General features: G+C 41.3%; 1 protein-coding gene across 1 annotated transcript; it reads right to left on the bottom strand.

Moving 5' to 3' along the window:
• Window positions 1–3,177: 3,177 nt before the first annotated feature.
• On the bottom strand, window positions 3,178–9,939 carry LOC140242961 (creatinase-like). Its single transcript, XM_072322705.1, has 6 exons — window positions 9,748–9,939; window positions 7,220–7,588; window positions 6,347–6,593; window positions 5,529–5,646; window positions 4,140–4,390; window positions 3,178–3,527 (listed from the first exon to the last, which is right to left on the bottom strand). The coding sequence occupies exons 1-6, from the start codon at window positions 9,937–9,939 to the stop codon at window positions 3,325–3,327; spliced, it is 1,380 nt and encodes a 459-aa protein (XP_072178806.1). The 3' UTR covers window positions 3,178–3,324.
• Between the last annotated feature and the right edge of the window lie 1,187 nt (window positions 9,940–11,126).

Below are 11,126 nucleotides of genomic sequence, written 5' to 3'. Positions count from 1 at the left end.
TTATCTACCTCACTGTGAATATTTTGCCCATTTTAGGATGATACTGGAAAAGAATACACTTTCCCAGAGTGCATGTTTGTCACATGATCGTAAAAATCACCTTAGAAAGAGGAATATTCAGGGGCGGATCCAAGAATTTCGTAAAGTGGGGGCGCCATTACAAAATTAAAGGGGCGGCACGCTCTCTCCCCCTTTTTTTCTTTTTATTTCTATTGTTAAAAAAAAAAAATACAGGGGGCGCGCGCCCGGTGCGCCCCCGCCTGGATCCGCCACTGAGTATTTAAGTTGCAACGATCACACATGGGGGTAGTGCGAAGGAGCACACTCTAAGAAAAATAGGTTCAACTTTGTACCTTTGCTTGTGACACGATATCATTTGCAGCACATTTACGGGTGCAATTTTGTGACTTCTTTGCAGTTGCCGATAGATTATAGCAGTGTGCAATAGTTCGCAAAGTTTTGGAAAGTTTGTTGATAATGATATTTTGTGTATTGTATAATATATCTTATTTTTCAGAATCTACATAATCATTTTGTAAGCGGTTATTGTAAGTCTGCGAACTTTTCACCCGTCTGCATGCTTTTAATGGTAATTCTATTCTGTTCTATTCTATTCTATTCTATTCCATTCTATTCCATTCTATTCTATTCTGTTCTATTCTATTCTATTCTATTCTATTCTATTCTATTCTATTCTATTCTATTCTATTCTATTCTATTCTATTCTATTCTATTCTATTCTATTCTATTCTATTCTATTCTGTTCTGTTCTGTTCTGTTGTGTTCCATTCCGTTTCGTTCCGGTCCATTCTATTTCATTCCGTTCCGTTCCGTTCCATTCTATTCTATTCTATTCTATTCCATTCCATTCCATTCCATTCCATTCCATTCCATTCTATTCTATTCTATTCTATTCTATACTAAATATCTAAAAGTCTATGACGATATTCAAATCACTGTAGTGGTACAATATGGGAGAGATGCTAAAGGAAGGCCTGGGAAGATGACAAGTATGTACACTTTTTGTGATCACCAGACAGACAACAAATTGACGCATAAATAATGGAATGAGTTGGTTGAATTTTTATTACAGGTTTCAAAATTCAACAACCGTGATAAATCGATTACCCTTTACTTCTCTCACCAACCTTTATTCCCCAACCACCGGCGTTGTCTGTTGTTGAGTTGGCAACATAAGCAGAGTAATTTCGTGATTGCATTCAGCACAACATGTTCGCATCGAAATTATCTCTATGTCAAGTAGATACACTTTTTAAGGGGAATTAACCCAAAATAATTATAAATGTGGATTGAGTGAATGCAGCAATATCAGTAGAACACATCAGTGAAAGTTTGAGGAAAATCAGACAATCCGTTGAAAAGTAATGAATTTTTGAAATTTTGGTGACGAGACCACTGGAGCAGAAGACTACTACAGATCATGACATCACATATGGACTACGATATAAAGAAAGTATAAAGAAAATTCCACCAAATATAATTTCATATGAAAAGTACACATTTTCTGGACTTGTTACTGACATATGTCAAGGGTAATATTATTCCCCCTGCTTTCTGAAAGAGGTAAGTCTAGTGCTCTTTCATTATGCTAGAAAGTGATAAAATGTTTAATTTCTTTATATCAATTTTTCTTTATAATAAATGGTAGTCCATATATGATGTCATGATCCGTTGTAGTCTCCTAATCCAGCGGTCTCATTACCAAAACTTCAAAAATTCGTAACTTTTGAACGGATTGTCCGATTTTCCTCAAACTTTAACCGATGTATTCTACTAATAATGCTCCATTCACTCAATCAACATGTAGTTTGGGAATTAATTCCCCTCTAACTTCCTCTCAGCTCAGTAGCTGCTTTTTGGCTGGCGCTCTGGCATCGGGACGGCCGGGTATTCTAACTGCTCCTCCTCAGGCCGTCCATAAGAGCCCAGCACTGTCTCCGCCCCTAACCTTTTGGATACCACATTAACTTCCGGGTCACAGGTATGTGTGTGAAATTTGTACACGTTTAACTCATTGGTACAGAACGAGATAATTGCCCATACATACAATAGTCGCGCTGTCTGTTTCTTGCCTTTTGGTCTTGATCGCCTTTTCGGATAATACTGGCGTTTTAATGCCAACAACATTAATTTTACACATAATAATTGACTCGTTTTGAGGAAGATATTTCTTTTTTAAAAATATATTTTCATCATTTTACAATAGAAATGTTTCCTACCCATTGGGGCCAGAAAATTTCATCATTCTATGTTCTTACTCGTCAGACATAAAATTTTACTTGCCCCGGGCAAGATGGCAAGCAATAGTGTCGAGTCATGTAAAATATGTAATAGAGAGAGAGAGAGCCTACATACATTAATTCTGAGCTCATTCAGAAGCAGGCCAATAATAATACTGTTGGATCACGCAAAAGTTGTCAATAACAGAATTGTGATGCAGATACCGGTTGGACAGTATACCATAGGTAACAGGTAACAGCGAGGCTATACGTAGGGCCTACTCTGCAACGAATGTATACTTGCAAAACTACAATGCCGTTACTCTGGCCATGGACCTATATACAATGACAGAAACTAGGCAAGACTCAATTGTATCAACATTTTTGGCGTTTGCCCCTGGTAACCAAATTGATGTACATGTCCATATACACCAATATCGTAATCGCGTTTCCATTGCGTGATTAAGAAATAACATGACGTTCTGCTTCTTGAGTGGAATCAGGTAATACTCTGTATTGTAAGAAGGCTGTTTCTAGACTACAACTCATCTTCGGGGCGAAAAGGGGACCTGCAACACTGATCCAGGCGTTTAACTTTAGGACGAAAAGGTAAGATGGCGACTTCTAAAAGCTCGCTCAGATGACTTGCTCGGGCGACTATACATGATTTCGCAAGACTCATCTGAGCGAATTGTTTCGACAAAAACGGCCCTCTTCCCCTCGGCGAGTTTTATGAAGTCGTCTTGCCTTCTCGCATTCTTGTTTCATTCAAAGCACCTTAAAAACAATAGAAGTTTTTAGGAATCGGCCTTCTTTTACTTACAGAAAGGCGTCTGGTCAGGAGCAACTGAAACATAGCGCCCTCTTACGGCAACTGTACGCTTCCGTATAAAATGCAACATAGCATCACGTAGACCGAAATTTTACTTCGGTTTTGTGTGTCCACCTGTGTATAAAAAGATGCGTAAAATATCTATACGTTCACAATGATATCTTTCAGTAGCGGTCGTCGAAAGTTTCTTATGTTCACCCACGCAGCACAGTCTAAAAAAGGCACAAATCGGATGTGTCAATTTCCACCCAACTATATTTTCTTAATGACGTTGTGCTCAGGTCCGAACGGGAATCCAGTGAGAGAACGAGCGCCCTCATCGGTGATAAGCATGACATCGTGCTCGCGGTAGCTGCCGTCTCCTGGCTGCCCGTATGGTATGGTGAGATGCGGCTCCATGGTAACCAGCATCCCGGGTCGGAGAACGGTTTCGTTGTACTCCCGCAACTCCAAAGCTGCATGGTAAGAACAAGAGGGAAGCCATCTTGTTTCCAAACTGTCATTCGATCACTTCGTTTGTCAGATGGTAATGCAACTCACGCAGTAGGGAGCTTTTTCATCACTTTATGAGAAGTGTTCATCTATGTCCCCTTAACCAGAAATATCTCATTTCCCCTTTTTTTCATGTATGTGACATTTCCATTTCATTTCATTTCATTTCAATTCAGTCTTTCAGGATAAAAGCAGTTGGACCAATTTATCACTCAGGCCGATCCATTTTTTTTTTTTAAGTGACTTGCATAGTGGATGCTGTGACCACACCTGGTCATCCGTATTCAAGTTATCAAATTGGAATAGCATTTAAAAAAAAAAAGCGCGCACACACACACACCACTTGACAGTATCCTTTGTAATGGTATCGACAGCGATGTTTTAAGTTTACTGCTACGTGAGCCGAGGGAGAATGCGATTGTTTTGCAAAACCTGCCGGTGATTTAATTTTTTTCTTCTGCTGGCTCCTACCAATGTTCTTTGACACACCATTTCTTCGAGCTGAATTTTTAATCAGTTCCTGCGGGTTAAAAACACCACAGTCCTACCAGCAGGGCATGTTGTGGCAAGCTCACCTGGTTCGCGGCCGTAATAATGACACATGATCCCGATGCTGTGGCCGTAGCCGAATCTGCGGTTCTGAAGCGGGACGCCCCTCTCTCGGTAAAGCTCGTTCAGCTCCTCGCACACTTCGCCGCATTTTAGGCCCGGTTTGAGCAGCGCCATCCCGCGGCGATGAACCTCGCAGTTCACCTCCCAGTAGTGAAGATGCTCGTCCGAAGGGACATGATCGAAAAACATTGTACGCTCCAGGGCGGTGTAATACCTGTGGTCAGGTGAAAGAATGCGTGATGCGGTCAAGAAGATTTTCCATACGAATAAGTAAAGAGCTTTATAAGTACTGCAAAAATAAGAGTCCAGTAACCGAGAATATTATGTTGTAAGGCGCTTTCAGCAACCATGATTTATTATAGGAAAATTCAAATTGGCTGCCGTGCAGCTTGTCAAACAAGTCAAATTAATAATTTGTTATTTAAGTCATCATATTACCATGCTTTTATGTATCAAATTCCAATTGCCTGTGTCATTCTCAACTTAAGATAGGGATCTTTAATTGTTTTGTGATGGCGGCCATATTGGAACTCAAAATGGCGGCCGACCAATAGTGGTCAGTTCTCTTGGCTCCGGCAATTCTTGAAATAAGCGCCACAAATACGCTCACATGCAAAATTTCATATTCTCCGCCGGACGTGAGCATCTTTTTCACATATCTGCCCAACTATATTCTCACCACGTCCCAGAAACCAGCGGACGGCATGGTAACATAACACATTGTTAAGTTGGTCTCATTGTGTCTCGAACCAAAGTCTCCTGATATTAAAGCAGGCACATTCCAACTCAACAATATTTCCAAGGGAATTTAGTGATGAGGATGATAATGGTGGTGGTGATAATGATGATAATAATAATGATGATGATGATGGTGATGATGATGATGATAATAGAAATAGTAATAGTAATAGTAATAATAATAATAATAACAATAATAATAATAATAATAATAATAATAATAATAATAATAATAATAATAATAACAATAATAATAGTAATTAATAGTAATGATAGCAATACATTGTAGTGTCTTATTTATCCACAGTCCTCTCTTCAGTGTTGTCACAGCTCTACCAGAGGGCCCTGCCATTATTATTACCCTAGCGTTGCCAGGTACCCATTTATACTCCTGGGTCCAGAGGGACATGGTGGGTAAAAACATCCTGTTCAAGAAGGTATAGCACTGGGAGGGAATCGAAGTCGGGTCCTCCAATTCGGGAGTCGGGAGTCTTATCCACTGTGCCACAGCGCCCCCACTATAATGATAATCACATAAACAGTAGGCGATGCCATTCGTGATGTGAAAGATGAAAAAAAAAGTGAAAATCAAAAGGGTGACGACTGCATCCTACCCAGCAATCATTGGGAACAGGTTTATGCTGATAATATCGCCCTTCTCCAGCCGACGGGTAGTTGGAGCGTTGTGCGCGCCATCCGTGTTGATTGCACCGGTTTGGATAAGGCCAAAAGCTGACGAAAAACGTTCATTGACATAACATTAGATGTCCGTTGAGGACGAGTCCCGAATATACTCGGACAAGTGTCTATGTGGAAATGCAAGTTGTAGCAATATCAGCCTGTCCTTAACGGGTTAAAAGCATTAGAATTTTCTCGGAAGTCACCACTGAGAGTCCAAAAGGAAAAAAATCAACCTCCGTTTATCTTTTGCTCATCTACTCAAATCTATGATCAGAAAATGGATGTAAAAAATCAAAATGTCATTTAAAAAAAAAATGGATTTAACATAAAATACACATCAACGCAGATGTAAGCTTTTATGATGATTAATGTATTGTCTGTGTTAATTCTTGTATCTATATTGTGGAGAACTTGAACATATCATGACAAATGTTTAACAGGAATAAATGTAGGAATAATAGGAATAAATAGGAATGAATATATATAATAATATTTACGTCGATGAAGGGCAATTTTTTAATCGGTTGAAAGGAATAAACCCATAGAAAATCAGAGAGGTAGGACGGTTCTAATTTCGATTTTACAGTGGTATGCATATCACGATAGATTTGAAACAACGGTGATCTGTCGCATTTCAACATGAACAAAATTCTTCATGAAGAAAAATATGCGACAGTTGCGTAAAAATTTCTTGAACATTTTTCATTTTGCACTTTTTGGCATAAAAAAATGCTCTCTCCTCTATACTTACTGTCATAAATTTCTGAGTCCGGATAAGACTTCGCTATTTCGTGAACCATTGTGTTCGTGGCGTGCATGAGAATTGCATACTCAGGAGCTCCCTCTACGCTGGCTTCCACAACAGCTTTCCCACCGATATCAGCGATTCGGGATCCCTTGGTGACCAGCGCGATCTCCTCGTCGGATTTCACAATCATCATGTGCATGATCTCGTCCCCGATGTCGACGATCTCGCTAGCTGCTAGAGTCTCATCGAGCTGTGGTATTACATGAAAAGAAGAATTATAGAAACCGATAGAAAATGCACATTGGGTATGACAGAGCGTTAATATATTTAGGGTTCGTATTAGTGTTGAAGGGGAGAGGAATAGGGGTTACAAAATACTGAATGATATTGCCTATCACCATAACCAAAATGCTACTTTGATGTGTACGAAATATCCTCTGTTTTCGAAATGTAAAACACAACAACAACAAAAAAGAAGTATTCAAATGGATCAGTGCTAATCAGGCTTTCTCCCCCCCCCCTTTTTTTTACACCACGGATGGCCGCACATAATAAGACACCATTGAACAAACAAACAAAATTTGTTTGTTTATTAATAGTGAACACTTTTACAAACAAGCATGAGGAAAAAAATGTACAAATCACACTGTAGCTCTATCACAAAGTACGCTGAAAGGCCAACGACAGTTAGAAACGGTGTCCCATACAACATGAAGCACCCGACGCCACATTATGTAGATAGTAATAGATTCCTATCTAATTAAGATTTCGAGACATATGGCAAGATGCGACATTGATTTCCTTTATCTGACAACCAATACAAGTCCGTTCCAAGCTATCAACAGGTAATTGTCATGATTGTATCATGGAGGGTACCTTCAGCTTGTTGACGTGCGAAATGTGGTCGAGCTCCGCGCCGATCTTCCCCGAAACGCCGCCCAGCTGTTCACGAACAACCGGCCAATAATTTCCGCGTTGCCAGTCCGTGTACAGCACGACGTCGTCACTCACGGGGGATCGTCGCCACGCCTGCCCACCGTCAACGAGACTCGCGATGGTGACGACTTTGTCCATGGTGACAGCCAGGCCGTATATCCGTCCGAACTGGTGCACCAAATAGTCCGAGAAGTACTTGATGGCTGGAATCGATGTCAGAAGGACGCCCCCAATGTCGTTGGCTTGCATGGTGGCGCGTAGTCCTGTGATTCGGCGATCCATCTCATTTCGGGAAAACATGGGTTGTGCCTGTGCCAACAGAAAAGATCGTAGATGATCCTGCATCACATAACCAACAAAAAGTCGCCAGACATGGATTTTTAAAGAGCAGACTCTAAGCTTTAAAATGATTTACAACTCAAATCAAATGGACTCTTCTAACCTATCTAAATAATTGGAATGAAAGCTAGGGCGGTGAGTTGGCTCAGTCGGTAGCGCGTCTGCCTCACGATCACGCGGCCCGGGTTCGAACCCGAGTCTGGACTGAGCAATGTTGTGTGTAAGCATACGGTCCCCTCTAGCAAGAGGCAAAACACTCTGTCCCTCGGATAGGACATAAAATGGAGGTCCAGTGTGTGAGAGAGTTACTCATGCACGTAAAAGATCCCGCTTCATTCATTCATCGCAAAGAGCAGGGTGTCTAACCCGGTGAAGTGGTCCCACTCACATCCAACTGGACCCCATGGAAGACCAGCTAAAACGTAGCTGAATATGGGCTATCCAGCCATCTTCTCAGATGGAAATGAACAAACAAAAACAAACAAAAACAAACAAAAAAGCTCACACTCTGGAAAGTGTTAACCAAGAAAAGAGGCTCTGAAGTATTGGGTCTATTCAAGCGCTTATTTACCAAGCTGAGCTAGCTGTGCGATGAAAGGGACAAAAAGAGGATGTACACCACTGGAACAAAAAAAAAAAATGTAGGGATTATATAGATTAAGCTGAAATTGACCATGTTCTTTAAACACATTCTGTTCATTATCAATGCCAACTTTCAAAGCAGTAGCAAAATCCCTTCAAAAGTTATTAGAGTTTAAAGTGAAGAATGTGCAGAGGATTTTCAAGAAATGGAAAGGGGCCTCTAAGATCTACCTGATCTCACCACTCTACAAAAAAAAAAAAAAAAAGGTTGTAGAAAAACTGCTGAAAACATACTTTCCCATTCATTTTATGACCCCAAACTCAGGTATAATGTAGAAGAAGAATAGCTCGTTCAGAAAATAATTATAAAAACTCAAGATTGACCTGGTTGACTATTTCACCTTTTTTGAGTCCTCACGTAAAATCAAGGGGTGCGACTTGTTGTTGGTTTTGTGATGCACTGTCACATCGAGTATGTGCCATAGACGGTTGCCATTACCCTCATTGGGTGCGTTCGAGCGCTCTAAAGCAAACCAAAGCGAACTGAACCAAAGCGTACCGTACCGAACTGTGCCAGTTTTGGAGCGTTCGAGTGCTCTGTGGAGAAAGCGTACCTCACGAGTTATTTTTTAGAAAAGGTCACGCATTTTGTAGCAAGAATACCGTCCACCTGGCGCTTAATTGAACAACTTGCACCTGTCCCGAACAAAGAGAATGATGTCTTTGCATTGTGACGTATGCGCATGATACGCGCATGCTTTACAAAAACCTTTTGGCACGCTTTGGAACACTTTTGGAGCACATCGGGAAGTGGTCCACTTTTGGCTCGGTACAGTACGGTACGTCAACGGTACACTTTAGGAGCGTTCGAGCGCTCCTCTGACGCGGGTACGGTATGGTACAGTTCGCTTTAGTTGAGCGCTCGAACGCACCCCTAGGCTTTATCATCAAACAACACCGACGTGAGTGATATGAACAACGAGAGAGGAAATAATTTGACAGTGGTCATGTTTGCAAACTGGAAAATCGAATGGTACCGAAACGTGAAGGAGAGTCTGTGAAAGACTTTAGCTTGGTTGTAGTTTTGCAATCAGATATCTTTTATGAGAGGACTGCAAACTACAAGCCCTGCTTTTTAGCAGGCCCTCCAGTATCTAACATCTTACTTCCGGTAATTGTCATGAAATTTACAACATTGCATGTCAGTTCACAATTTGCTTGTTTCAATTTAATGTTGTGCTATTATGTGTATTTATAATGATTATGTTATGATCATATTTTTTGGAAGTGAAATAAACAAAATTAGATCAAATTAGATTGAATTAAATCAGATCAAAATAAAAAAAAAAGAATTCAAGAAAGGAGAGAAGAACGGGTGGGACAATTATGCTCAGACAGCGGTGAGAATACAATGGGAAATTGATTTGATATTTGTGGTGATTACAGTCGTATTGACGTCAATTGTAGTGAATTACTTGGTGCAGGTTGAAACGATTTAATGCTGGTAATGCTAGGAATAACAGTTGTCTGTGTCACGTTCAACTTACTTGCGCACCAATATGAGACCTCGTCATGTGCGGAAACTCAGCAGAGGAGACACTCCGCGAATCCGACCGAAAGCTGCTCGGAAGCGTTCGTTTGTCTTCGCCGATGCTGCCGAACGACGTCACACCCGCCCAGTGGCGTCTCCCCATGAAGGACCGACTCAGACGAGCTATGCTGCTTGGGTGACGTAACATAGTGTCTCTACCCAAAGGACGTGGTAGAATGTGTAGTAGAAAACAAAAACAACAATAAAACATGGTGCGCTGTGAGAATGACTTCTATGGGTCATGAGAAATGACTGAATGTTTTATATTTCCTCACTCTCCTGGAATGACATTCTTTTACACACGTAAGTGTTTTGTCGTGAATGTGTTTGCAATTCTGTCTCTAATTCTGTGTTTCTGTCTAACGAGCCCCCCCCCCTCAAAAAAAAAAGAGACGAAAAAGAGAATGTCGCTTTGAGTGTAAGATGACAATCCGCTGCTTTTTACATGCCGAATGAAAGTAATTTATGGGCTAATAACGTATCATAGACATTAACTACCGCGATAATAAATTATTTAGGGTAGAAACTCTTTAAAATGCCAGTCCTGCAGATATAATCATCTCATTAAATGCTAGAAAGGCAGTAAATATTGATTCATTGAGAGGAACATGATAGAAGGTAAACCATGAAACATCTTGTTCGAGGTAACATGCTTAAAACAGAATATCTCGTGTTTACCAGTCTAAGTTCTGATCCACGAAACCAGAGAGGTGGGAAGAGTCCCAGCCCCCTGACCTCCCTGACCAAACTACAAGGCCCTATAGATATCAAAGGCACAAGTCCGGACTGGGGACTCCGCCATCGTCATAACGAACATCATTGACGAAAAAAAAATATCATTCGAAGATTAAAGAAAAAAGGAAATAAATGGGGGGGGGGGGAGTGCTCCAAAATTTCCAGTTCGCTTCACAAACAGCCACACAAGTGGAATACTTGTGTGGTGCTGAGAATGCTCTGATTATCATGCTGAGAATATCATTTGCTACAATGCAGCTGCCTGGTTGGTAGTAATTCGATGCAAAAACGAGGAACTATAGAGCAGTGAAGGTGTTCCAAGACCCCGTTTACAGTGCGGGGCCGGGCTCGGCCGCGGCCTATCATGAGCCGCGGCCGAGCCCAGCCCAGCCCCGCTTCAGTGTAAACGCGCAAAAGGCCAAATGCGAGGCCAAAATTGGCCTCGCATTTGGCCTCGCTCTGGAGGTGGTCTCGGCCGCGGCCGAGCCCGGCCTTTTCTTGGTGTAAACGCAAACTGGGCCAAATGCGCGGCCAATTGCGCGGCCAATTTTAGTCTGGTTATCAAACCCTCTGCCTGTATCTTTCGCTATTCAGGATATT

This window comes from Diadema setosum, chromosome 19 (assembly GCF_964275005.1).
Source record: "Diadema setosum chromosome 19, eeDiaSeto1, whole genome shotgun sequence".
Taxonomy (NCBI): Eukaryota; Metazoa; Echinodermata; class Echinoidea; order Diadematoida; family Diadematidae; genus Diadema; species Diadema setosum.
Note: the sequence above shows the minus strand (reverse complement) of the source record. Positions and strands in the feature narration are given on the sequence as shown.

Excerpts from the sequence above, each read along its gene's own strand:
- LOC140242961 (XM_072322705.1), bottom strand. The coding sequence starts at position 9,939 with ATGTTACGTCACCCAAGCAGCATAGCTCGTCTGAGTCGGTCCTTCATG. Across the intron at positions 5,647-6,346 it reads GGACTCAGAAATTTATGACA|CTTTTGGCCTTATCCAAACC; the intron begins GTAAGTATAGAG and ends GTTTTTCGTCAG. Across the intron at positions 4,391-5,528 it reads CTGTTCCCAATGATTGCTGG|GTATTACACCGCCCTGGAGC; the intron begins GTAGGATGCAGT and ends ACCTGACCACAG.